Raw genomic sequence first — 26,722 nt, 5'->3', positions numbered from 1 at the left:
AATTCCCCAGAAACGGCGTGCGAAACCTGCCCTCTTTCCCTGTCGGACCATGCATCAGACGATCCCCGGCCCGCTTCAATATCTGGGGTTAAGCCCCACCTTGCTTTCTTAGTGTAGTGCGGGGTACGCGAGCATGGACCATGCAGGCGAGCCAGCCAAAGCCAGCCAGGCCTGGACGTCCTTGCTGCAGGTGTGGCCAAAAGAAGCGGCAGACCACGGAGTAAACATTCGATCAAATCTTGTATGGATTTTGATTGACTTACTCTTTTTCGTCTTTTTTCACTTTTTTGATTTATTTTTTTTGCTTCTTTTCACCTTTGTGAAAAAGTAATTATCCAGCACAGCGAGCCCGCCGCCCCTTTTCGCTTTCCACGTGTCCACCCAGATAACCCCAGGCCGGGAACGAACAAATTGTTCCAATGGCTTGTTCCAATAATTGTTCTTTTCGACAAGATGTGCGTGAGAAGGGCGCTGGATCCGACCATCGGCCTTTGCAGCCGACATTTCAACCACCTACCTACTTGAGAGGACGGCCTCCTAGATAGACAAGAGCATCTTGTCGCTCAAGATGCGCTCTAAGTCGGTTGATCCATCCGAAGCGATATTATACACGCAAGAATTACCCCTTGCGAAGCTCTGGCGGATGGCAAAACCAATACCACTTAATTGAAGAATACGGCCAATACGCATGTGAACATCAAGTATGTCCGGGTCAGGCCGTTGGACCTCAGCATCTTCTTGGGGAACGATAACAAAAGCCGGGACCTGGGATGTATAGTAGGGGGGGTCATCTAAGATCTCCATGCGGTATCTTGTGAATTGGGAAGATAACATACCTCGTTTGCAGCCTTGAATCCAAATGTAAACTGACCAAACTCTCTGTGAAGTTCCGAGATTAGTGTGATGGCATTGCTTGGCTGGTTGATCGTATTGGCCCCAATCTTGTTCTTTAAAGCTGGGAAATAGCGGTAAAGTGCCCACCATGTCGTTTCATGGTTCTTGGTTTGCGTGGCATTCCTCTTGTCGATATTGCTAAGCGCGAATGGTAGAATATACGAGCATTGGGTATTAGCGCATTTGGTGCCTTTACGTTCGCCTGGAGGCATATTAGTATAGGCCGTAGAGTCGATGACGCCCAGGGCAACACATCGATTCCCATCTCTGCGGAGGCACTCTTCTTTCAGCGACTTCTGCGCTGTTTGGCTCGACCCTTCAATCTGGGTCATGGCGAATTCAGACTCGTTAGGCGAAGGTGTAACTAGGGGCTGTTTGCCACCACCAGCAGCCACTACAATAAAGCGTTAGTTTACGGTTAGTAGTCTCATATGGTGTTAACATACTAGGCTTCAGAAGCGCGTCGGTGAGAAAATTACGTAGTTGACGCAGCTGGTGGGGGTTCGTAGCGTGGATCTCGGATTGCAACGTTGACAAACCTTGGCTAGATAGATTATCAACAAATGCCCTGAGTACCTTGGCAGTATCGTCGCCGGAATGGATTGGCCGGTAATTTCTGAGGATATCGTCAACATCAGTGTCAATTTGCCGGACGATCGGACTCGTAGGCGGAGATGAGAGGGCCGAGGAAGACGATTCAGATCGGCCCGGGTGCGGCGCGATCTCCGGCAGCCCTGCCAGTGGATCGTCATGCCATAAGAATGGCATGGCGAATGCGCGTGTAATGAAGCTTACACAGCAGTGCAAGGTCTGATCGGTTCAGTGTGGTGATAGTGTGGTTCTGGTGTTGAATGTGGGGGGGGGGGGTAAGATTAAGAAAGAAGGGATGCATGGGGGTAAACAACGTGTACGGAGGGGGTGCGAGTCGATTTGTATGGCACACGTTAATTGGTGCAATGCAGAAGGGAGGAAATCATTCGCGAATGGGCTAGTCGGAGCACGTGACACATCCTTGTTGCACCGACGCGAGCACAGACCAAAGTCCAACCCATGAGCATTCGACCAAATCTTCATGTATTTTGTCTCTTTCGTCTTTTTTTTCACTTCTTTGATTTATTCTTTTTCGTCTTTTTTTCCCTTTTGTAGAAAAGCAAGTTATCCAGGGACCTGGTCTGCCGCTTTTTTTGGTCACAGTGAGGCGTCTTGCGTCTGCCAGACATTCCAGGTTGGCGGCTTGGTCACATGGGCGGGTCCCACAGTTAATTAGTCTTGACGGGGCTGCGGGAACCCAAATTCCAAACCACGCCAAATCAAGGCAGTGGAGCCTTCAACGACCTCAGTGATTCATTTGACAGGGGCAACCTCCATGTTCCTGACGACCAAGCTGGAAGGCGACCACGCGGGCCTAACAGTCGAGTTCTGATCCAAACCACCCACAAGGCTGGGGGCTTACAGCAACACAAGCACAGGACTGGCCAGCTCTCTACAGCCGGGGAAATTCGATCAGCGGCCGGCTTTTTCTATACCGGATCTCCAAGTCTCAGCCTCGAGCGTCATTAACCCCCCGCAAACAACATCCTGCTTGCCAGGTATTTTCCAATGAGTGCTGCGCTGTGCCGATCAGGATGACTTCATCCGGGTATGGCCCCCCTGTTTGCTTAACCCCTCGTCCATCACGGCACCCTACACCGCTTGCCCCTCTCCTGGATTGAAACTAACTCCCGTCGTCGCAGGTCTTCCAAAGACCTCGCCAAAGCCCTCAATGGCTTCTTCGCCCGGGCGCCGACCCTCCCACTGCCGGCTGAGATCAACGGGATCATTGCTAGCTACCTCGAGAGACACGACAAGCCCGACGAAGGCGCTGGCGGGCGACTCGGCGACGAGCTTCGGATAGTGTGGGACAAGTTGGTTCGTGACAACCCCGAGAAATACGTCGCGTTTCTCACCATCCTGCGGCGGCTGCGGCCGGGGCTGCGGACGCCGGAAAGGGTTTTCAAATGGTGGGACATGCTGCTGGACCCGGTGCTGGAGCACGTTGGGCAAGTGAAAGGCCTCGCAAGGGTCGCCATGGACCACACCCTGGACCTTCTTTCGGTCGATGATTACGATGATCCGGATGCCTTGGGCGAGGAAGGCCTCATGCCGCTTGTCAGCCGCCTTCTGACCCTGTGGATGGAGGCGTTCAGGTCGCAGCCGAAGAGGGGTCCGTCCTCGGACTTGAAGCTGCAGATGATCGATGATGCCCTCATGGCGTTTGGGAAGAAAGACCCCAAGGGCTTCATGACGGCGCTGGACCGCTTTGTGGTCAAAAGAGAGCACCGGAACTCGGCCTTGAGTCTGCTCTGCGCCTTCATCTCGAGCGGGCCTCCCCACCTGCACCTTATCCTACAAACACCTCTGTTTGGGAACATTCTGCACTCCTTGCAAAAGGATGAATCGACCGTGACGATCAATATGGCTCTCGTTGCCCTGGTTATGATCCTGCCGTTTATCCCTAGCTCGCTGGTGCCTTTCCTTCCCACCTTGTTCAACATTTACGCTCGGCTGTTGTTCTGGGACCGTGATTCGTATTTTGCGCAACAGCATACGGAAATGGGGGCGGAGAATGGTGATAATGGAGGTGGGATCGCCTGGGATACTTCCCTGCTGGACCCAGACCATGATGGATATTCAATCCCTTACTTGCCTGAGTACTTCACGTTCCTCTATGGAATGTACCCGATCAACTTTCTCGACTACGTTCGCAAACCGCAACGGTACCTCCGCCATGCGAACAATGCCGATGATATCGACATACAGGCCATGGAGATCCGCGACCGGTCGGACCGGTTCCGCAAGCGACATCTCCTCCACCCCAACTTTTATAACTTCACGATCGAATCTGAGAAGACGGACCTGAGCCGCTGGATCAAGAAAGAGGCCGACGAAGTCATTGCGGATTGCACAGCCCTAGTTATTGAGCAGACACCCGCCCCTGGTCACGTTCGCCCAACCACACCACTTCCGAGCGGGTCCGTCTCGGTCATGGGCGAGGAGCCCGAGAGCCTTGATGCTGCTTTGCTGGCAACCCAGGCCCACGCAAACCCGTCTCACCCGGCACTCTCGTCAAGCTCCATATCGATCGGCCGAGCCAACACCCCCTCGATCCGCCGCGGCTCTCAATCGAGCCAACAGTCGGCGTATAATCCGTCGGAAACCAGAAGCCGTGAGCCGGCGGGCGACAGCCCGACATTACCTCCAGATGTCGGCCAGTCAATACAGCACAGTCAGCGTGAGGAAATGTCGCAGCCTAGCAGCCTGTTCAGAAGCGGACTTCAACAGTCGCTAGCCAACGACAGCGTGCCATCCCTAGTGCTCAACGCTCAAAACCAAGGGGTAGAAAAGAGTCCGCTCCAGCGCCCCGTTGCTTCTAGTTCAAGGCAACAAAAGGGCTCCAGTGCTGAGGTGGACGATCAGATGGCCCTACTACAGCACCACAGGCTTCGACTCAACAACGACCTGCAATACGAGCGGTTCATCAAGGAGCAACACATGGTCCACATGGGTGAACTGCGCCGGCGGCAAATACGGGTATCCGCGACGGAGGCCGAAACCCAGAACCTCGTGATGGCCAACCGGAGCTTGAAGCAGCGGCTGGACGAGGCCAAACGAGGCGAGGCCCAGATCCGGAAAGAATTCGACCACCGTCGGAATATGACTAAGAAGTGGGAGAGTGACTTGTCAAACAAGCTCCGCGGCCTGCGTGAGGAGCAGAAGAAGTGGGCAGCGGAAGGCAGCGAGCTCAAGCAACAGCTGGAGAAGTCTCGTGCGGAATGTGAAAACCTACGCCGGCTTGTCACCGAAGCGGAGTACCAGCGCCTGCAATCAGAGCAGGATCTTGAGGTGGTCGACATTAACGCGGCCATGGTTGAGAAGTTGAAGAGCGAGATTGCGCGCTTGTCTGCTTCGGAGCGGGCGCTACAGGGACAGCAGACCAAAGCGGCCGCGGCAGAGCAAGACGCGGAGTTGGTCAAGACGAGGGCCGAAAAGGCAGAGCACGACGCTGCTTTGCAAGTGGAAGAGCTCCGCCGCGCCGAGAGCGACTACCAAGCCCAGATCGAAGATCTCAAAGCCCAACTAACAACCCGAGAAGCGCGCCGCGAGGCGTCTACAGAACCTACTAATATCAGCAACGTCGTCAACGCATACGAAGCCAGTTTATCCTCCGCCCGCGCCAAAACAACGGCCCTCCAGAAGCAATACGACGCGCTTGCTAAGAAAAACGCCGTTCTCGAATCAACCTTGCTCGATATCCGCTCAGAAATCGAGCAACAAAGGGACAGGAGGAGCAGTTACAACGCACAGCAGCAACAGCCAGAGCACGCCCTGCCCTCGCCATCGCTAGGATTTGCCGACGCCGCCGAAAGCGAGGCGCCGCCCATTCTGCCGCGGCATTTGCCGAGCGTTCGGGGCAACAATGCGGCTCGACAGGAACTAGAGGCTGCTGAGAGGATGTCGCCGGGTACGAATACCGTGGGTTCGGTACCGCAGTCGCTGGAGCAGACGACGCCGCTTGGGTCTCATGATACAGTGGGAAGTCTGGGGACGCAACAGGGTGCTGGATTAAGCGGGACGAATACAGGTAGTAGTGGTGGCAGTGGTAGTGGTACCGGTACCAGTGAAAGACCACCTTACGGCCGAGGTTAGTTTGTTTTGCTCATTTGGAGCCGCTGATGTCGCGAATGGTTTTTTGTTAACTTTTTTTTGATTCTAGGTGGCGTGCAGAACTCGGGACGCAAAGATACGAAGGATAAGAAGGACGACAAGAGTGCGAAGAAGGAAAAGAAGCCCATGGGCATGAGAGCAATCCGGGGATTTGTTTGATGTTTGGGTGATAGATATTATGGGGGATCTTGTCTTGGGGGGGTAGAGAGGTGTGCGGTACGTATGGATGGATGAATAATTGGGTGCGCCCGTTGTCGTAAGTATGTTGGATGTTGGTGGTGACTGTTTAATCTGGATGCCGGTTGGTTTGAGGGTGAGTTAGTTATGGATCTTGGCTGGGCAAGGTTATATGATGACGATGACGACGATCATGACAACGACAACGACAACGACAACGACAATGACGGTGATGATAAGGGGTTGGGATTACAGGCGGTGTTCTAGAGTTAATAATTACCTTCGGAAAGGTACATGATTCATATCAACCTCTTACAAAGTCTGGAGTTTTTGTGTATTACATAGTATGTAACTTGTAAGTCACAAACGACCAACCAACCAGCAACTCATGCTTGGCGAAGTCGTCGAGACCCTTGTTAGGCCCGACCAACTCGCCAAGCATCGTGGGTGTCGCTTTTCCGAGCGACGAGCCCCACATCGACACCCCCCCTGTCCTTTGCCCCGCCCGCCTCCCCAGCCTCCCCCTCGACGTGCCGTGCCGCTTTTGGAGAGTGTGAACGATTTTCGCGTGCTTCTCACTCCCCTTCCAGGTTTCTTGTTTCCTTGATCTGTAGTTACTCCATAACTAGCGGCAACGAGAGGAATGGTTCTTGAAACCAACCGTGTGGCCCGGTCTTTTTTTTTGCCCGAGTCCCTCTTCCTGCTTTTGTTTCTGTTTCTTTTTTGAGAATTGCATCCTAGCCCTATGTATATTTGCATGGTTTAAGCCTGAGCTTGGTTGCGAAACATTCACTTTCTTCGATCGTTTTGGTAGCAAGCAACTTGCCCAGGTTTCACACACCTCGACGGGCCAGCGCAGCACAAGATCGAGGCCGCGACCTGGTTCTCATTGGCCCGGTCTACCTACCTTGCTTGCTCTGCTGTCGCTCGCCGTGAGGCGTTCATTGCGCTTCCCACCGTCCCACATTCGGTAACCCACGTCCACCAGTTCCATTTGCGACACACACCAGAACCAGCAGCGCCTCTTTGAGCGGTTGCCTGCTGGAAGGAAGCTTGTACGGCGCGGTGTTTGAGCTCCAAATCGGGGGACGCAACAAGCACTGCACTCAAACAGCATTGCGATCTCTTAAAGAAATCCAGGGCCATTCATTGCCTCCCAACCTCCTTGGAGCTTCTCTCTCGTCTCGACTTGTCGACTGGCTTCTCCTCCCGTCATTGTTCGCCCCGTCCCGAGCCTCGTCGCGCGGTATTATGTGAGGGCTGGCCAGTTCTTGCGACCCATCGACACCGATATCAAGACCGCTTTTCGCGACCAGAGTCAAGCATCGAGGCTAGACAGCGAAAACCACCTATTCTAACCACCGTCCATTTCCTCCCAGCCATCCAGTACCTCCACCATGGCACCAACAATAAAAACCCCTCCCCGAGCAGCCGCGCCCTCCCCCATCCCCGCCCCCGTCGTCGTCCCCAACAACAACAACGACCTCCTCCCCCGGCAAGACAACCCCACCCCCCCAATCCAAACAGCCACCATCCCCGCCAACTACGGCGCCCTGCACTCCGGCCCCGACCCCGGCGCCGTAGCAGGCATCACCCTCGGCGCCGTCGCCGGCTTCGTCCTCCTCCTCTGGCTGGTCTACACCATCGTCAACCTCGGCAACCCCTCCAGCGGCACCACCGTTGCCGACACTTCTACTGTTGTTACCGAGGGCACCGGGTCCGTGTATACCCGCCGTCGCCGCCGATCTAGTCACCGTCGCGGCGCCGGCGGCAGCCCCGTGCGCGTCGTCAGTCGCAGCCGCAGTCGCAGTCGTAGTCATACCGCTACTACCCGGCGCTACTCCCACCGTGGCAAGGCTGAGACAGTGGAGATCCGTCGCGGGCGCGGCGGCAGTGGTGGACCGGTGATCGTCGAGGAGGTTGTTACAGCCAGCTCACCTCCCATGGCAGAGGTCGACCGCGTAATCATCGAGGAACGCAGCCGACGCAGACGAAGCATCAGCCGCCCCGTCAGCGGCGGTCCGATGCCACCGCCGCCGAGACATGTACTGTCGAGTGACTCGGAGAGTGAGAGCAGTCGGGGCGGGACGGATGAGAATGAGGTCGTGGTGATTGAGGAGCACTCGCCGCCGAGACGGACGAGGAGGGGGAGTAGGGTGAGGAGTGTGGAGAGGAGGTCGAGTGGGTTTAGGGAGGTGGATCCGGAGAGGTTTGCGGGGGGGGATGCGCCGTTTGTGGATGTTAGGCGGTCGGGGAGTCGGAGGTGATTTTCTGTTTTTTTTTGTTTCTTTTCCAGTTCCTTTTCCAACGGGGGAGAGAGAGAGAGAGAGAGATGAGATTGGGTTAGAACGGATATTGGGTTAATTTTTGGGTTTGGTTTCCTTTGTCAAATATGTCTTCTTTTTTGGTCTATAACGGTAGGGTTGGTTGGTATTGGTCGGCGTGAGTTAAGGCGGCCGGGGTGTGTTGCATATACATGTTATGTTATCTGGGTTGGTTGATTGATGCGGATGAATGATGTACAGGTGGTTGGTTATATGTTGACGGAGTCGGGAGTTGTAGAAATATCGACCTTGGTGACGGCGTTTACGTGATAATCCACAGTTTCTTATAAGCAGAAGTTACTAAACCCCGCTTGGATTGTGTGAAGATGCGAAGCTAGGGAGAGATCTGGTTTGGATCTTGCATTCTAGGTTTAACCTTGATCGATACATGAAGGATTCAACTTGCTAGCAGTGCAGCTTTGCCGTCCAACTGGACTGAGATTGGCTTTCCCTCACTGATAGAGCAAGCTGCCACTTTTGGGGAACTTTAGGTAAAACAAAATGTTTCACGTTCCTATCGCTAAATGCTGGCACGATGTATAAAGTGCTATACGACGGGTAAGCAGTCAAATGTATTTCCGTGACTTCCGTCGTCCATTGCGTTGTCCATTGTATTGTCCATTCTCCTGTCCTTTTCAGTTGTCCATTGTATTGTTGATGCAGACAGACAACAACCATATCAATTCGGCTTAAAAGTAACAGTCGCTTAGCTCGCCATTGACGACCATGAAATGTAATATACAGCCAGATATTGTCACATTCTGAGAGACAGTATCGGGAGAGGCCGGCTTGGCGAACCGTTGACTTCCGAGCGGGGCCTTCACATGCTGTGGGTTGAAAGTATGACGTCACCATCCAGGAACAGAGCTCAAAAGGTTTGCGTACTTAAAAAGAATGTGGTATCTCGATCGCTTTTATCGAGAGGCTTTTTATGCGATCAATTTCTGGCCAATTATAAACAATATCTATCTGTAGCTTCAGTTTAGCTCAGACCCATATCCAATTCCATCCACGCTGGATACCAAAATCCGTTCGCCATGGAGAACCCAAGTATGTTCATTTGTCTCAGCCAATTGCCCGTGCTCCAATCCACAAAATGGCAGAGCCGCTAACCGAATTGCTCCTCCCACTATCACAGCCCGAGAAATCGAAAGCGTCATTCGGACCCTGACCCAAGGCACCCCCGACCAGCAGCACGATGCCATCTACCGCTACTTTGCGCCTGGCGCCACGTTTGAGCACCCCTTCTGCCGTGTCCCGACCTTTCAGAAGTTGAATGTTCCCGGTCTTGGCGAATACGACTCGCGTGCATTGATCGCGGCTATCTTCCGGTGGTGTAAGTAATCCGCCTACCAACAGTCCACGAGATGAGCTGTGACAAACACTGACGGGGAATAGACAAAATCATGAGCCCCAAGATCGACATTGAGATCGAATCATGCGGTACGTCCACTCCAACCTTCCTCCTATTCATCCACCATCGCTGACACAATTCTCCATGCAACAGCCCACGATGAAAGCACCAACATCCTCTACATCACCATCTTCCAGATCTTCTCCATCTGGTTCATCCCCTTCTACCGCGCCCCCGTCCGTCTCACCACCGTCCTCCACCTAACCCCAGCCTCCACCACCACCTCCTCGTCATCCCCATCCTCCTCCGCCTCCCGCGACAGCTCTTCCCCACCCCCGTACGACGCCGCCCATGAGAAACGCCGCGCTGTGCAAAAGGGGGATGAGCCGAGTTACGCGGCTGTTATCGCCGGCGAGGCCGAGGCCTCCTCGTCGTCCGGCTCTAAAGAAGCTGCTGCCGCAGGCCCTTCCTCATCCGCCTCCTCCAGCACCGCCGCCGAGAGTACCAACACCAACGAAAACCGGCCCAGACGCTACCTAATAGCTACACAGCAGGATCTGTACCAGACGACAGAGTTTGTCAAGTTTGTTGGGCTGGCGCCGGGGTCGGTGGTGTTGAATGTTTTGCAGCTGGTGGCTACGCTGTTTTGTTTGGTTGGGGCTGTTTTGTTGGGGCCGGTGGTTGGGGCTGTTTGGGGGGGGAAGGGGGGACGGGGGGAGGGGAAGAAGAGGGTGTGAGGGGGTGTGGTGCGTGTTTTGAGGTGATGTATTTTTGGGGGATGGATATAGGGTGCGGCGGAAAGAAAATTGGGGAATGTTGAATATGGGAGGCGGACGCTGATGTGTTCTAAGGTGCTTGGTGGCGTTGTTGGAGTTTTGGGTTTGATAAAGTGAGATTACAGGAGACCAAGGCTGCTTTTTGAGTGTGTATTTGCCACACACATTTCTGCCATCCCCGATAGAAGTTAGGGGTGAATTTGAGTTCTTTCAAGGGATCAAAAGACGGGGCTGCCTGAGTGTACCAATCTTTCGTGAAGTAGTGTTCCCCCTCCTAATCCTTGTCCAAGACGCAAGTCATGACCGATATGCGAGCCGTTTCCCACCGATTCTCAACTCACCATATTACACGAACAACACCTTCACAAGCAAGGCAACAACACCTTCACAACCAAGGCAACGACACTTATCCCATCCCACATAAACTTGTAAGGTAATTTGCACGATGATTTGTATGTCTGGTAATCTCCCCCCCTCTATGTATCTACATCATAACATTCAGACCCCCCCTGCCCTGTTACCCAGCCTTGTACCCCCATGCTATGCCATGCCAAGCTAAGCTTCCTGTCTTAGTACTTTCTTTCCCTTGCCTCTATTTCATTGGCAATGTTTCTTTCTGCTGCTACTGCTGCTGCTGCTGCTGCTGTTGTTTCTTTCTGCTGCTGTTGTTGTATGTTATTGTCTCTTCTGTCCCCCGTAATGTTCCCGCTCGCTCGGTATGGCCAGCCAACCAACCGCAAGACCCTGGTTCCCAAATATCAAGCCCGAAATATTATGCAGTAAGAAAAAAAGAAAGCAGTAAGAGAGAGAAAACGCCATGGGTATCCGTCATCCATCCATCCATCCAGTCAGCCAGCCGGTCCATCCTCTGGTCTGTCTACCCCGTGTGTCTAGTTCATTCTAGCATCCACCCCCCCATCCCCGAGACTAAGTTAAGTTAGTCCCCTACAAATTAATCAAATCCACCTCCGAAAAATCCGGCGGATTCATCCCATACAACACCCTCACCCGACTATCCAACGCGGTCCCCTCATTCGTAACCGACACCCACCGACTAAACCCATTCGTCCTTCTAATCTCATCATCACTCACCCCCAAATCATCTCTCGGAATCCACACCACCGGCCTCCGTGCCCTGAGCGCCGAGTGCTGAAACGCCTTGCGCACTAGAACATCACGCTCGGCGGGGGTGAGATCTTCAATGACGTCGCAGTACCCGCCGTACAGCGCGTCGCCCATGGCGCGCTGGGCCTCGAGGTCCTTTTGGCGGCGTTGTTTGCGGTAGGTGGCGGCGGTGCGCAGGCCGGTTTCGGCTTTGCCGAAGGTGGCGGCGCGGATTTGTTTGCCGCCGCGCGAGGCCCAGGTGCTGGCGTGGGAGATGGGTTTGTTGAAGCGGCCGAGCATGGAGTTCGTGCGGCGGTGTTGGTGGGGGCCGACTCCTCCTCCCTGGCGACGGTGGCCGGCTTCGAGCTTTTCGAGCTCGATGTCGTCGTCGTCGGCGTCGTCGATGCCGGTTGTTGCTGCTCGACGTGGGGGGTTGGTGGAGCTGCTGTCCGCGGTGCCGGGGCGGTGGAGGGCGCTGGCTTCGTCGTCGTCGAGGTCTTCGAGGCCTAAGCGGCGGGCTTGGGCGCGCTGGAAGGCTTGGTCGCGGAGGACGGCTTCGTCTTCGAAAGTGATGGGGAGGTAGCGGAGGAGTGGGCCGAAGGAGGAGTTGAGCATGTATTGGAAGAGGATGGTCAGGATCAGGGCAACGACCATGACGATGCCCTGTGGGAAGCAGACGTTGTTGTGGTCCTGGTCTTCGGCCAGGAAGAAAAGGCCGATGAGGCACAGCTCCATGACGTAGAGGCCCGTGAAGGTCTGGTTGATGGCGCGCGGGTACAGCACGCCGCCGGTGTCGGTTTTGAAGCGCGTGACGTAGAGCATGTTGTAGCGGTGGGCGACCCAGAGCAGGCTGAAGGTGATGATGGCGAAGAGGGCGATGAGCGGGGCCACGATGGAATAAATTAGCGCGATGCAGGCAAAGTTGGTGTACACGGGGAAGAAGGAGCCCCAGTTGACGGTGGGCAGCTTGGTGTTGCGCGTCCACTTCGCCCGCGCGGTGTTGTCGACCATGCGCGCCCAGCCGTACCATATCACCAGCGTGCCGATCTGCAGCAGTGTTCCCGAGCTCGTGGAGAGCGCCTGTAGAATCATGTAGGCGAAGAAGTAGTTGGCCGCCTTGGGGAGGTTTTGGGCCAGAACATTGGGGGTGGATGTAAAGTCCACCGAGATGTTGGCTAGCGTCTGGAGGGTACCCGAAGCGATCGACACGACCAGGAAGACCTGGACGAATAGGAAGACAAAGTAGTAGATCTGCACCGTCTCCGTCTTCTGCGAGCCCGTCTTGGAGCCCTGGAACTTGGCGAGGAGGTTGAGCACCACGGGCACGAGCGCCAGGATAATCGACAGCACCAGAGCGGGCAAGACACCGGCGATGGCCTTGATCGCGTTGTTGAGTATTTCATTATCCACGAGGAATCTGAGCCACTCGTACTTTCGAACTAGGGCGTCGATCTGGGACAGCGAGGCTGTCCAAGCGACGGGGAACGCCCAGAGGATGACCATGCCAGCCACCAGGGCGAACACGATGAGGCTGCGCGCCCACTCGCTCCACCACGGGATGGCCATGTTATCCCAGATGATGTCGTCGGGCGAGATCTCCACCATGCGCGGGGCCATCTGCTTGGGGATGTGGTGCGTAACCGACTGGCAAGCCATGTGTGCGGCCACCTGGTGGTTGAACTGGATGAACGCCGAGTTCATAATCGGGTAGCGCTCCGGGTGTTGTTGGTCCTCCTCGATCTCCAGGTTCAGCCGCGCGAGCTCGGCACGACACCAGTGGATGGTGTCGACCTTCTTGTTGATCAGCGGCAGCCCGGGCAGCCAACCGGGCGTCCACTTGAAGTTGGCGATGCGGTGGCGTGGGCGCTCCTCGGGCTTGAGCCACTTGCGCCATTCGGCGTCTTCCTCGGTCTGGGTGGTGTAGTCGCCTTCGTACGCGGCCGGGTAGTTGATGGGAGTAGGTTTGTCGGCCAGGAACGGAACCACATCCTTCACGAAGGTCCAGATCGTCTTCTTCTTTCTCCACGGGTACTCGCCCTCCTCGGCGCCCTGGGGGATAGGTGATGCGTAGCTGCCCGTGGGCGGCTTCCAGAACTCGTACCACCGCGTCTTGTCCGTGATAATCATCTCCTCCATGTTAGTAGCACGGCGGACGGTGTTGCCGAACATTTTGGGCTCATCGTGGTGCTTCTTGGCGTTCGAATCCCGGGACGCCGTTGATCCAGTATGGGCGTGTTGGTGGTGGGGGTGGTTGGTGAGCGGAGCTTCTGACGCAAAGGACGTCTTCGGTGGCTCATCCTCATCTGCCGCATCACCGTGACTGCTCTTCTTAGAGTAGTCTGCGTCGCCGGTCGGCGAAGGACCCCGACGGTTTCCGTTTCCGCTCTGGGCGTGGGCGAAATCGAACCCGGCGGGCCCGTTTTTTAGACTTCCGTCGACACCTTTCCTAACAGCTCGCGCGCCGCCGACAATACCGAGGCCAGCACCGCTAGCAAGGGCAGCGCCTTTGCCAACACCCTTGCCGAATCCCTCCCCGATCGTAGCAAGCGGGTTCTTACGCTGCTTCTTCTCCTGGGTGCCATTCTCCCGAGAACTCGAGGAATCACTATCACTTCCGTCCTCTGCTTCAGCAATCGCGTCGTGGACGCCCTGGGGAAGATGCGGCGTGTTGGCGCTCAAACCGCCGGCCGCCTCAGCGCGTTTCTGGGCTTCGCGATCCTCATCTTTGTGGCGCTGGGCCCTGTCGGCGCGGTTCTCCGTCACAACAGCCGTGATCTTGTGGATAATACCGCCGTCTTTGGCCTGCTTCAGCTGGGCCTTTTTGGCATTGCGGATCAGCGTGCTCTCGGCGGCCTCGAGCTTCTTGTGGACGGCGTTACGTTCGTTGATCTTGGAGAGTAGCGATGTGAAGTCCCGAGTTAGCCAGACATTTCTAATGCCGCCGGGAAACACATCGAACAGGCCGCGCAGAGCCTCCTCGCTGAGCCACTTGTTCGGGATGGAGCTGACGAGCACGGTGTTGGCCGAGGCGCGCAGGCGGTGCTCGGCGCTGGTCAGATAGTCCTGGCGGATCTTGACGTACACCTTCAGCTCGCTGAAGAAAACGCCGCAGACCCAGAGAATGACGACCAGGGCGAGTGCGAGATGGCCCCAGCGGCGGTGTTGCTTGTTCAGCGCAACGTTGCCCCAGGCCAGGGTATCCAGCCCCGTGGGCACCTCGCTCTTGGAGTTGTCGGTTGCGTTATTAACAACTTCGTGGCCCTTGCCACCAATGTAGTTGAGCGGTACCAGGATCGGAATGACGACAATAGCGATGGGAATGAAGATGATGAGTAAAGTCTGGAGGTAGCGTAGAAAGAAGTAGGCGTCGAGCCCGCATTTCTTGATAATTTCGCGGTCCTCGAAGCTCATGAGTTTATAGGCGAGCGCCAGGTGGTTCGAGGGTGGCATATCGGTTCGCTCTCGTTCCGGCACGAGATATGTCTTTGGTTTGCTGTGAGGGTGTGGGTGTTAGCGAACATACTGTAAAGAGGGTATGGCCAAGAACCAAACGCACAATATCCGGACCACCTTATTCCTCAGCAGTAAAAAGAAGCCCATCTGGATGCCAAAGACGACCAACGAAGCCGCCAAGGCAGTGACGAAGGCGACCAGGCTAATGCCCGTGGACCCTTGAGCAGAACCACGCCCATCGTCCAGCCCCGTAGTCGTCGCTGCCGCGGCGGCGGCGGTCGATGTTGAGGCGCTCATAGGGGCGGACTCCGATGTCGATGTCGCATGCGATTAGTTGTGTGTTGTAATTATTTGTTACTTGTAGCTGAAGTGTATTTCTGGGTATCTAGGACTCGCGTGTGCGAGTGCAATAGGGGCCACCACAGGAAAGGGCCATACGGGCCAGCCCACGAATCGCAAAAGGTCGAGAGGGTACGAGGTAGTGGATGATGGGTGGTGGGCAGTGGTCGGGTTTTTTGGTGTTTGGGGCGAGAATCCCGAAAGTTGAGGGGACACGAAGGGTGGGAGAGAGAGAGGCCAGGAAACGAGAACAAGAAAGCGAGAAATCCCAATCGGTCCCGGCGCCGGGCCACGAGAATTGTGACCTTGAAAAGGACCAGGACATAGACCTGGGGGGTGAAGGGGTCGAATTAGGATTAGTTCGGCCCACGCCCGGCCCGCTTCCACGAGCACAATCGCTTTGTTCGGGAATGGGGTTCCGCAAAAAACAACGTTAAATCAGGAAACACGGCTTAGCCGCTGCCACGATGCAATTCATCATTCACAAAGAAACCGGAAGGAGAACACAAGAAAAATGGAACAACGGTTCAAGGGGCCTCCCAGGGTGGGAAATGACATGGATGACGTCCAATGCGGGCCGCTCATTCGATGCCTGGGCCTGAAACCGCCCTGGGCTTTCGCTTTCTGCTGGCTGCTTGTTGTTCGACCCTGCACAGAGTGACGATTGTGGGGACTGTTCGTCTGAAACATTCTGGATAAGCGAAAGATGTCCATTGGATTGATTGGATCGATTGGCTGGGGACTCATGTGAGTGGCATGACGTCGGCGGCTCACCCCCCGCAGCTGCTCCCAGCTGTGCATGCTCACTGGTCGCTGCGAGCGCCTTGTTTCCAAGGGGCGGTTTTGCTGGTCTGTAGCCCGTTTCCAATGATTCCAGCAACAACGATGTCGCTAAACGCGCGCTTGGTCGAGGACTCGTTGTCAAGGACTGTGAAGTTATTTATACGTTCTCGTTACCGCTGTCCTTTTCTTTTGGGGCGCCTCTTTGTACGTGTATGGACATCTTTGGTTATATTATTTTTATCTCCATTCTCCCCTTGTCGGCGGATTATTTCTTTTCGGGCACGTGCCCGCGATGACCCTCGCCTTCACCTCAACATCCCATGCCCCGAGCTGCCGGTTTGCCGGCCCCGGGCCAGACATGTCTGACGTTAGAAACGCGGCCGCGGCCGAGGTGGCGGAATATCGAAGAAGATAGCTGAAAAAACACGAAGAAGAGACATGTGTACCACGGAGTAGAAATAAGGAGGCCCGCCGCTCTTTTTCTGAATCTTCATTGCACCAGAGTTTGTCAGACTCAAACCTGTCATCATCACGATCTGATTCTGCGGGTTCCACGATGACACGGCGATCCCGTGATCTCCTGATCCCCTTTTTTTGCTGTGCACCCCGGTTTGCGCACCGGGCCGTGAACCCTGAGATCGCCTTGACTCAACCGGGCCCGGAATTTTCCCGCTGGTTTATCGTTATCGGCAAGGGGTGAATTGAATGCCCTCTCCTCGTCGAATATTTCTACCCGGGGATGATCGCGACGCCGCGTTTGAGCTGTGGCCTCGAAAGGTACCTCGCCAAGCTCGCTATGTTTCCTCGCTGCAGCAGGCCCGTGTGGCCTCGACGGATACAGGAACAATACGATAGCGTTTAGCAGTGGCTGTCTAGAAACGCCAAGTGATGCTACGATTACGTTTTACATTCCTTACCTCGTAACAGATTCCCGACAACGTCAGGGTGGCTGTTTTCTAGGTTCGGCTGTCTTAAAATCTTGGTATAAATACCGATTATACACGTGAAGTTCCCCACGAAACGGACAGGGGGATGAAAAGTATAATTTGACGTTGTGATACCTAGTGTGAGGGATAAGGTCACCGACAACATGATATACAATACGATGGGGTGGAAAACCAACATCAGGGCTCATCTAATTTAGATTGAACCTGTTACAATACCTATGCCAACTGTATGTAATTTCAAGGGCAGTTGGACCGTTGCCGCCAAAAACCACTGTACACAGTGAAGAATGAAGTGTGGATTCCCCCATGTCAGGTGGATGCGGCCCTTTTTCAACACCCGAAGCGATGTTGCTCTTGGGGGAACGAATCATTATCAGAACATTGCCAAATCACACGTTTTCAGAACCCTTCTGAAAAGGAACTTCCTTAAATAGGGGACAACTCGCACTTACCCACTTGAAACTTGGACTAGCCACATCGGCGGTTGTGGCACGCATTATGGACGTCGGGTCCATCGGCAAATCATTTTCCCCCAGGGCAAATATGATTCCATAGGTGCTATATTCTTTCCCCGCATTCTCCCCCACAGCTCCAAATGCCCCTCCACCAGTTCCCGTTCCGCCCGAACCAACTCCCGCAGACGATCTCGGGGTATTCTTTTTTTCACTTTGCTCTTCGGCCTGGGGGAAAAACGGCGCGAGCATACGATGGAAACATGGGACCGGGTAGGCCTCTGCAGTTAAGGGCCGTTCAGCACCGACATTGCTTGCCACATCGAAGGCTAGAACACGCAGAATCGATGGCCTGATGTTGGTGCGGATACGCCCGCAAAAGCAGGTGCCGAGGGCCGCATTCAGGGATATCGCGGCCGATGCACATGTACTTATACGCAGTATATATGAGTGGTGAGAAGGGGCTACCCCTTTTACCCGCGCTGCTCACCTCTCTATGCTCATAATTCACCACTCCAACTTTATCGTTACGTACCTCCACGCCGAGTTCGCTTGATGCTTATGCCTTACATTTTACGTTCACCGTCCTCATAGGCCTCAGTTCAACCAAAACGTACTTACCTAGAAATCACTCACATTTGAGAAACACAAACTTAGACAACAGCTTTATCGGTCATGGGGGACGTGCGCGATCTTCGCATCGCCATCATCGGCGCGGGTATGCCCTCTCATGTTCCATATTTCTGTTTCACAGTATCTATTGTACTAACACATCCAGGGATGGGCGGCTTGGGAACCGCACTAGCCTTTGCCAAGAAGGGCTTCAAGCACATCGACGTGTACGAGACGGCATCTAACCTTGGATTTGTCGGTGCCGGCATCCAGATGCCCCCCAATGTGGTTCGTGTGCTGGACCGCCTTGGCTGCTGGGATGAGATCTATGCCGAAGCCACCAACGTCCAGGGAACGAGCATCCGGCGTACGTTGTCTTGTATGGATTCTGGTTTCCATGAACTTTGGGGTCTAATCTAGATGATATCTAATAGGAGGGAGTACCGATACGGAGCTCTCACATGTGCAGATGCCCGACATCGCGGCCAAGTACGGCTACCCCCACTGTACCGGCCACCGGTGGTCGCTCGCCAACGGCCTCTTCAACGGCTGTCAGAAAGAGGCCGCGATCCGCTTCCACTTCTCGACGGCGCTCGTTAAAATCAACTCTTGGGCCGCACCCGTCTCACTTACTCTCCAACCACGCCACGGCGAACCATTCACGATCGAGGCCGACCTCGTGCTAGCCGCAGACGGGGTCAAGTCGGTGACGCGCACCCAGATGCTCGCCGAACTGGGCACGGCATCAGAGGAAGAAGACACAGGGCAGGCAGCGTATCGCATCATGCTGACGCGCGAGCAGATGGCGCACGACCCAGAGATGCTGGCGCTGTTAGACAGTGACACGGTGGTGCGGTGGGTGGGAGAACGCCGGCACATCATCGCATACGCGGTCAGCAACCACCAGATCTACAACCTATCGACCGCCCAACCCGACACCAACTTTGCGGCTGCCACCAACGCGACCTACACCACGCGCGGCTCCAAGTCTGCCATGCTGCAGGTCTACGGCGATTTCTGCCCACTTGTCCACCGCATGCTAGATCTAGTACCCGACGGCGAAGTATGCGAGTGGAAGCTTCGCGTGCACAAACCGCTACCGACGTGGGTGCTGGGCTCGGTTGCCCTACTCGGAGACGCCTGCCACCCGACCCTACCACACCTTAGTCAGGGCGCAGCTATGGCAATCGAGGACGGCGCGGTGCTCGCCGAGGTAGTCAGCCGGGTCCCCGACCTGTCCAGCCCGGAGTCCCTGACCAAAACCCTCAAAGTGTACGAAGCGCTGCGCAAGCCGCACTGTACGGCGCTGGTCGACCTGGCCGCGCACTCGGGCCGGATCCTGCACCTGGGCGAGGGCGCCGCCAAGGAGGCGCGCGATCGCGAGTTCCGGGAGAATGGCCGGTCCGGGTCGGTGCCGGACAAGTGGGCGAGCCCGGATGTACAGAAGATGATTTACGGGTTGGATTGCATGCGTGAGGCGGCGGAGAAGTTTGGGGGGCTGTATAAGAGGGTGGATGTGTAGGGGGTTCGTGGTCCCTTGGCATGCATGGTGTTGGTTGTGAGGAGTTCACACTGGATGTTTTTGATACCTACCTATGCTAGCTTTGCCGAGCTGCTCGTTTGTCTGGATCTCCTCCTAAGGAACCTCCCGTTCTACGGTGCACCCAATAGTCTCAACAGATCCTAGAAAAACAGACATTTGAATCATTACAAGGCCTAGGTACATACCCACAAACAAAGTGAAGACACTCAGAACGGCCAGACAGAACAAGTCATGGCAAGTAAGAAGCATCATCCAACCGTATCAAAAACGATATCAAATTTCATAAACTGCAAATCCCCATTCCAAACGCCGACTCCGCTCCAAGCCGTAGCCGTAACCCATATGCCGTCGTGTCATTCCCATACTGCGCTGCGCTGCGCCTCTTCTGCGTATCATTCTTCCTTGTACGCCCCCCTTTACTTCCGCTTTACTCCCCCGGCCTGCGCCGTATTTACGCAGGGGAGTGACCGATATGGTCCTTGATTTGCGTTATCCAACCCTCCGTTTCTTGCGATGGTATCCTGCGATGATTTCGCCGAGTGTGACTCGTCCTCCGGAATCCCAGCTCCCGGACCCGTTCATTTCGTTGACTGTTTTTTGGGGGTTGTATGTGTTTTCCCTCTGTTACTCTCCACTTGATAGCCCATCCATCGGGCTATTTAGCATAGCAGATCGAGACAGCAGCAGCATGCCAACCCGGCGAGACACGCCTCAAGCATACCCTGTACGTATCGACGTTAGTACATCATATCATACCATATATCCACCTTTCCGGATTCCCAACCGCCTCGGTTTTGGGAGGGGAAATTGAGGGAGAAGCGGGCGAAAAAAAAAAAAAAACCTACCGGTCCCGACTTCTGCCTCTGCTGCGGGGGCCCATACATCTGCGGTCCGCCCTGTCCATACCCATGCGGGGGCCCATACGGACCTTGCTGGTAGTACCCTCCCGGGCCGGGCTGTGGTTGTGGGTAGCCACCGCCTTGCGGGTATTGTCCCTGTCCGTAGCCCATGGGTTGTTGTTGTTGGTAGTAGCCTCCGGGGGCGGGAGAACCGTAAGGGTTGGGGGAGTTGTTGTAGGGGTTGTTGGGGTTGTGGTAGGCGGGGGGCTCGTCGTGTTTGTTGTAGGACATTTTGGTGGTGGTTTTTGGGGTTCTTCGCTCTTTAGCGGGGTTGTTTGTTGGGTTTGGTGGGAGTTGGAGGGACAGGCGAGGTCTCTCGAAATTATACTCGAGAGTCGCAAAGCTTGGTAGAAAGAAGCGGTCGCGAAAACGGGAACGTCGCAGTTCGCAAGTTGCGGGAAAGGATCCGAGAGCGAAATAAATCACCTGCAGCCAGCGGTGGTGATTGATTGGATTTTATGAGTCGGGTGCACTGCGTGGCAATCGTGGCTGTGTAGGTTTTCGGGAAGGGATGGGATGTGTCGTCGGAAGTCAAAAGGCGGTTGAGGTGCTGAGTGGGCGCCGGGAACGCGTGGATGATGTGCAGGTGGTGGCGGGAAGCGAAAAGCCGACTAGCTCCGACCGTTGACGTAAGCCTCGGTTGACTTTACTGGGAGAGCGCAGTGGCTTTGAGGAGAAGATGACGGCAACAAATGGCGATGGAAGGGAGGTTGGCTTCGAGTAGTGTAGAGCTTAAGGGGAGAGGGAAAAGGAGAACGGCTGGACCCTGGAAAAATAAAAGGAACAAAGGCAAACAACCGACCTGCGGCAGCGGTCTGCAGCGAGCGGCTCTCTCCTGCATCGAACATCAAGCAGTGGATTTTAGCCAAAGAAAGCCGCCGGCCACGCGCCAAGCATCCGTTCTTGGCAAGGGTTTGGGGCGCGCCCGGCGGTTTAAACTCCGGGCACTGGCCCCCGTGTGTCGCTTTCGACCAGGTCCTGTCTCACATGCGCGGTTCACAGGTTGCGAGGAGCCCCATTCGAAGAACGGCATGCACTCCGCCACAGCCCTGCGTTGGCGGGAGGAGGAGAATGGATGTGGAATATTATGTGGCCTTCAGGGACGTTGAAAACGGGCAGTTTGGCCGTTCGCGGTCGGGTTGGACGAGTGAGGGTAGTGTATTAATTTGGTACGATACGTCGAAAGTTACCGTTCTCATCGGATGGGCTTAAACGGGTTTCTAGAACATACATTTTGGCGAAATAGGTAGAAACGGGTGAGCTAGGTTAACTGCACTAGATACCCAATTCCTGCTAGATCTCGGGAGTTGGATTCTCTCGCGATACTCCGTATGGTGCGATGAAAGCCGGAAATGGAAATGATTCCACATTCTGCTTCACCGTTGGCTAAGGGTACAGGGACGGTACCTAATTTGAGGCGGTTCGTACACTGTTCAGAACCAAATGCCACATAAGCACATGTATTTTTACCCATTGTGAGACTCTAGTTCTTCGGGGGGGGCCTGGCCAGTTCATTCTCGCCGTCACGATCCCAGAAACTGGTGTTTGTCTCCCATCAGGTACCGATCAGGCCCCGCATGTTCCGTACTGTAATTCCTTCCCGCCGACAACCCGTCTTGGCAGGGTCTAAAGCAGACCACAGCCCCTGCAGTACCTCTACTGTACGTACATCTCCGCCTGAGCAACCTCATCCACTCGTGTCCGCTTCCGCCCTCATTTCCAAACCCCAAAACTCAACCACCCACCAACCACATTCACCACCAACTCCAACCATTCTCACCCAAATTCACACCCCCAACCCAACCACAAACCGCCTCACCTACCAACAAACATGCCACCACTACCACCAGACCAACTCATCTTCCCCGCCTCCCAAGCCGCCCTCCTCGAACCGTACCTCCCCCCTCTTCATCCCCAAAATGCCAATCCAGTCAATAAACCCTTCACAACCCTAACCTACGCCCACTCCCTCGACGCCTCCATCGCCACCCTCCCCGGCGTCCGCACCACCCTCTCCGGCCCCCAAAGCAAAGCCATGACCCACTACCTGCGCACGCGCCACGATGCTATCTTGATTGGAGCCGGCACGGCGGTGGCTGATGATCCGGGGTTGAATTCTAGGGTTTATGTACACCCCACCTCCTCCTCTCCATCTACCGCTGCTGAAGTAGGGGTGGGAGGAGGGGGTGAACCTCCATTAACGTCCCAACCCCGCCCTATTATCCTTGACCCGCGGGGTCGTTGGGAATTCACGGCGGAGAGCAAAGTCATTCGGTTAGCGGCTGCTGGGAGGGGGCATGGGCCGTGGGTGGTTGTTGCGCCTGGGACGGTGGTGGAGGAGGGGAGGAGGGAGGTTTTAGAGGAGGTTGGGGGACGGGTTATTAGGCTGGCTACGGTGGGTACGTTGGCTTCGCGGGGTACTACGCTGGGGACGCGGGGTGAGGAGGGACAGGGACAGGAACAGGGACAGAATCAGGATCAGGACCGGTTCGGGTGGAAGGATGTATTAGGGATGTTGGGCGGGGAAGGGATAAGGAGTGTGATGATTGAGGGGGGTGGGGAGGTGATTAACTCGTTGTTGGCGGGTGGTGGGGATGAAGAAGAGGATGAGGGGTTGGTGGACGCGGTGATTGTGACGATTGCGCCGACGTGGTTTGGGCAGGGTGGTGTGGTGGTGTCTCCGCCGAAGCTGAAGGGGGGAGAGGCGTTGCGGTTGAGGGATGTTAGGTGGTGTCCGTTGGGGGAGGACGTGGTGTTGTGTGGACGGATTGCGCGGTGAGGTTTACTTATCGGCAAGGTCAGGAAGGTGATGGATGGGGTAAACAAAACAGCATATTATGCCCATTCGTTGATCACTAGGCCCCCATTATAGATAGGCTTTACAGGCTTTACCGCCCTGTCAACCGAATCTCCAACCACCGGAACGGCAGATACGCCAGCGCCGTGACCACAAAAGCCATCTCAAACCCAATATCCCCCGTGGTCTCAGCGATCGGCCCCGTATACCACGGCTCTTCCATCCCCGGAATCACCAGCGCCATGCTGACCAGCGAAGCCCCAATAGCCGCCACACCAAGCGGCAGCTTGCTACCCACATTCCAGATCGCATGGTCATACGTCGAGTAGTCCATGCGCCGAAACACGACCAGCTCCATGATCAAAACCGCATCAAAACACCCAGCCCAGTACCCAATCACAGCCAAGAAATTCGTCAGACTCTCCTCCCACGCCTGCGCAGCGCGGATCGCCATGGGGATCATGATGGCCATGGTGACCAAAATAAAAAAAAACCGGTGGATCTTCGCAAACGGCGGGAGCACCATCTGCAGGTTGAGCGCGATGCTGTACATGGAGATGGCAATGTTGCCGATGACGCTCAGGGAGAGGAGCACGAGAATGAACAGGCCAAACCCGCCCGCGGGGCGGAGCATCTCGCGCATCACGCCGCCGATGCCCGTGGCTTCGTAGCCTGCTGCCCATTCGGGGACGTTGGGGACTGCACCGCCGAGGGCCGCGCCCAGGACCAGGAGGGGGACGGAGGGGACTAGGAGGCCGCCGTAGACGTAGAGGAAGACTTTGACTCTGTTTTTGTTTTTGGTTAGCTGAGACAGCCCTCAGGGAGACAGATAGAGCCAACATACCTCGATGCCTTACGCGGATCATGATAAGTCGAGTAATCCGACACCGTCCCACCAAACGTAATAAAATAACCCGCAATCAACCCCCCAAACGCCAACACCTGCGGCGCCGTTGCAGGCTCCGCCTCACTCTGCAAGTAAATATATTTCCCACCACACCCGACAGCCACCAGAATCGCGATCAAGTTAGGGATCCACGTCCAGCGCTCCCACCAGTGCAGCGCCTTGAAACCCATCAGCGACACGGCGAAGGACATCAGGCACACGATGACGATGCCCACGTCGACCTTGACGTGGCCTGGGTTGACTGAGGCGAGGGTCTGGCCGCCGACGACGGCCGCGAGGAGGGAGAAGCCGGTCACTGTGGCTGCGTTTAGGAGGAGGGGGATGATGGAGAGGTAGCGGCTATGTGGATATGTGTTAGATCAGATGAAGTCTCGAGGTTGGTTGGGCTCTCAGCCCGGGGTTTCAAAGGTTACCGGGTTCATATGGCAGGTAGAGAGAAACACGCACCCAAACGAATACCGAGCTTGGACCTGTTGTCGCAGGCCCGTCTCCATGCCACCGATGCCCATGAAGGCCGGTGGGAGCGATGTGAGCAGACCGAAAAAAAGGATGATGAGTGAGGCGTCTCGGAGACTAAGACCGAAAGCCAGCGTAGCCAGCATGCCGGTTGGGATGCTGAGATCTGAGGTCAGTCCAGTGTCGCGCGAGCGATAGCCCTATCATTGCATCTAGGCTGGGATGTTGTTCTGTTAAGAGGAGGAACGTACGGAAGCAGACACAAAAGCCCCGTGAAGAAAACCGTAAACAGGTTGCTATACTGCGTCACGGTCCGCTGCTCCAGCGGCACCGGCTTGATGCCGTTCTCTTCGATACCCGCGTCGAGCAGCTTCTGGTACCATTTCGGATTATGGTCGGCGTCGGCCTTGTAGACCTCACCCGGCCGGACGGTCAGCAGCGACAGGAAGCGGCTGCCGGCTGAGCGGCGTTCAGTTGTTGGCGAAGTATCATCGCCGTGCTGCTGTTCCTCGAGGATTTCTTTCTTGAGGTTGTCGTTGTCTGGGCTTTGGCTCTCGAGGTCTCTGGGGGGGTCTTGTCGCTCGACCCCTGAAGGGGCCGTGTTAGGGGAAGAAGACATGGCGGAGGAGCACTCAGTACTTCGTATGACTAGACCATCTGGGTGAAAAGGAGATGATGAGAGACGAGGAGCCTGGGAGTGGGAACGGGAGAAAGGTGAGGATAAGTCGCGACTAGTTATTCGATTCTTTACAGTTACATTGCAGAAACTGAAGGTTGCAGCTGCTGGGACCAACGAAAGAAAATGGTAAGCTGAATGTTGTGCTTCCATCCCCCGGATTGCTCAGTCAGTCACGCATCCCGCGCGCGCGCGCAGGAGCATTTTCTTTCCAAAGGTCCCCGGCACCATTGACCCTGTCACCAATCGGCCGTTGCGCCGGCACAAGCAGCGGGCGCGGTGTGGGCCCGGTTCCCGAAGAAACGATACTGGGCCCCCCATGTCGACGCCCATGTTCTCGCCATTCTCTGCAATTGGATTATTGGATGGTTGGCCCGTCCGGGAGTCGACCGCGGGCCGGGTTCTGGCTGCAGCTAGCAAGACGGCATGTCACGCCGGTCTGGTGGAATGGAACTCAAGACCACCGAAACGTGTCGCGAGAGCCCCTGGTGGGCTATCATGATATTACTCCGTACCATATCCGGAGGTACCAACACTTGCTCGCCAGACCGTGGGCCTGGGCCAAGAACCCGAACTCGGGAGAGCCGAGGAAGGGTAGCTTCGGGACATCCGGGGCCAAGACAAGGCCCGTGTGTCCTGAAGGCTCAAGAAAGGGTTGTTGGTTCTGCTTGTTCGCTCAAGGCTAATCCCCAAACGAGAAAGGAAAAAGAAAAGAGGCTTGCCCCCCACCTACACAAGGCTTTGTTGGAACGACCAGGCTGCATCTCGCAGCTTTCGAGTCGATGGCCGTCGACCTAGGTAGTCAGTCTGCACTCACATCAATCAACGTTGTTCTCCGCGTGTCTTGTTTGGGTCCCTTCAACGTCTTACTTGCCCCTGTGGTTTTAGCGTCGCGTGTTCAACGGCTTCGGAGACATGCCACGCGGCCTACAGGCCCAACTGATTGGAGACGAAAAAGAAAGAAAGGAGAAGACGAAGAGAAATCCTGGTTAGTTGGCGATGTGACGGACAAGCAGGGGTGACACGCTCTGCAGTCTGCATCTGGCAGCACCCAGTGGGGGGTTCATGCACGGTGGGCAAGCGAAGGGACACCCATCACCTCGAGTCGGGTCACCGCGGACAAGCTACGTAAGGTGACGAGGCTCGCTGTGGCCAAAAAAAGCGACACACTAAAACAGATAGCTCAAGTCTAATCCATTAACATTCGATCAAATCTTGGTAAATTTTGATTGATATACTCTTGTTTGTCTTTTTTCACTTTTTGGATTTATTCCATTTTCTCTTCTTTCCCTTTTTTTGGTTTATTCTTTTTGGTCTTTTTTTTCACTTTTCTAGCAAAGTAAGTTATCCAGGGACTTGATGTGCCGCTTTTTTTTGGCCATAGCGAGGGAGCTCAGCACCCTTGCATTCTCGCATCGACCGGCTTGGGCATCTCGCGTCGAATAATCGAAATGCTTGCTGATTGCTGCAGCTCACACGGCGTTTGGGTCCGACTCGGTGCGACACACTTGGCGGTGATATGGTT

The 26,722-nt window shown here is 55.4% G+C and overlaps 9 protein-coding genes across 9 annotated transcripts; 5 read left to right on the top strand and 4 right to left on the bottom strand.

Annotated features, from left to right (window-relative positions):
• Nucleotides 1-517: 517 nt before the first annotated feature.
• C8A04DRAFT_34677 (uncharacterized protein) lies at nt 518-1,662 on the bottom strand (the record flags this gene model as incomplete). Its single annotated transcript, XM_062782912.1, has 4 exons — nt 518-537; nt 624-798; nt 837-1,288; nt 1,374-1,662. 4 exons carry the CDS (start codon nt 1,660-1,662, stop codon nt 518-520), a joined length of 936 nt encoding a protein of 311 aa, XP_062640157.1.
• Nucleotides 1,663-2,519: 857 nt separating this feature from the next.
• Nucleotides 2,520-5,757, top strand: C8A04DRAFT_25353 (Hamartin protein-domain-containing protein; the record flags this gene model as incomplete). Its single annotated transcript, XM_062779528.1, has 3 exons — nt 2,520-2,533; nt 2,628-5,575; nt 5,648-5,757. 3 exons carry the CDS (start codon nt 2,520-2,522, stop codon nt 5,755-5,757), a joined length of 3,072 nt encoding a protein of 1,023 aa, XP_062640156.1.
• A 1,415-nt stretch (nt 5,758-7,172) lies between these two features.
• Nucleotides 7,173-8,042, top strand: C8A04DRAFT_25352 (uncharacterized protein; the record flags this gene model as incomplete). Its single annotated transcript, XM_062779527.1, has 1 exon — nt 7,173-8,042. One exon carries the CDS (start codon nt 7,173-7,175, stop codon nt 8,040-8,042), a length of 870 nt encoding a protein of 289 aa, XP_062640155.1.
• A 1,094-nt stretch (nt 8,043-9,136) lies between these two features.
• C8A04DRAFT_25351 (uncharacterized protein) lies at nt 9,137-10,190 on the top strand (the record flags this gene model as incomplete). Its single annotated transcript, XM_062779526.1, has 4 exons — nt 9,137-9,149; nt 9,238-9,435; nt 9,498-9,542; nt 9,607-10,190. The coding sequence occupies 4 exons, from the start codon at nt 9,137-9,139 to the stop codon at nt 10,188-10,190; spliced, it is 840 nt and encodes a 279-aa protein (XP_062640154.1).
• Nucleotides 10,191-11,174: 984 nt separating this feature from the next.
• C8A04DRAFT_25350 (uncharacterized protein) lies at nt 11,175-15,083 on the bottom strand (the record flags this gene model as incomplete). Its single annotated transcript, XM_062779525.1, has 2 exons — nt 11,175-14,826; nt 14,890-15,083. The coding sequence occupies 2 exons, from the start codon at nt 15,081-15,083 to the stop codon at nt 11,175-11,177; spliced, it is 3,846 nt and encodes a 1,281-aa protein (XP_062640153.1).
• A 2,899-nt stretch (nt 15,084-17,982) lies between these two features.
• On the top strand, nt 17,983-19,441 carry C8A04DRAFT_9521 (uncharacterized protein; the record flags this gene model as incomplete). Its single annotated transcript, XM_062785517.1, has 3 exons — nt 17,983-18,025; nt 18,086-18,286; nt 18,354-19,441. 3 exons carry the CDS (start codon nt 17,983-17,985, stop codon nt 19,439-19,441), a joined length of 1,332 nt encoding a protein of 443 aa, XP_062640152.1.
• A 680-nt stretch (nt 19,442-20,121) lies between these two features.
• On the bottom strand, nt 20,122-20,592 carry C8A04DRAFT_25348 (uncharacterized protein; the record flags this gene model as incomplete). The annotated part of the gene is made up of 2 exons (XM_062779524.1): nt 20,122-20,184; nt 20,308-20,592. The coding sequence occupies 2 exons, from the start codon at nt 20,590-20,592 to the stop codon at nt 20,122-20,124; spliced, it is 348 nt and encodes a 115-aa protein (XP_062640151.1).
• Nucleotides 20,593-22,192: 1,600 nt separating this feature from the next.
• On the top strand, nt 22,193-23,140 carry C8A04DRAFT_9575 (dihydrofolate reductase-like domain-containing protein; the record flags this gene model as incomplete). Its single annotated transcript, XM_062785536.1, has 2 exons — nt 22,193-22,756; nt 22,826-23,140. 2 exons carry the CDS (start codon nt 22,193-22,195, stop codon nt 23,138-23,140), a joined length of 879 nt encoding a protein of 292 aa, XP_062640150.1.
• Nucleotides 23,141-23,249: 109 nt separating this feature from the next.
• On the bottom strand, nt 23,250-25,140 carry C8A04DRAFT_25346 (uncharacterized protein; the record flags this gene model as incomplete). Its single annotated transcript, XM_062779523.1, has 4 exons — nt 23,250-23,943; nt 24,003-24,404; nt 24,513-24,680; nt 24,773-25,140. 4 exons carry the CDS (start codon nt 25,138-25,140, stop codon nt 23,250-23,252), a joined length of 1,632 nt encoding a protein of 543 aa, XP_062640149.1.
• Between the last annotated feature and the right edge of the window lie 1,582 nt (nt 25,141-26,722).

Source organism: Dichotomopilus funicola (genome assembly GCF_033296635.1).
Source record: "Dichotomopilus funicola strain CBS 141.50 unplaced genomic scaffold C8A04scaffold_6, whole genome shotgun sequence".
NCBI lineage: Eukaryota > Fungi > Ascomycota > Sordariomycetes > Sordariales > Chaetomiaceae > Dichotomopilus > Dichotomopilus funicola.
Note: the sequence above shows the minus strand (reverse complement) of the source record. Positions and strands in the feature narration are given on the sequence as shown.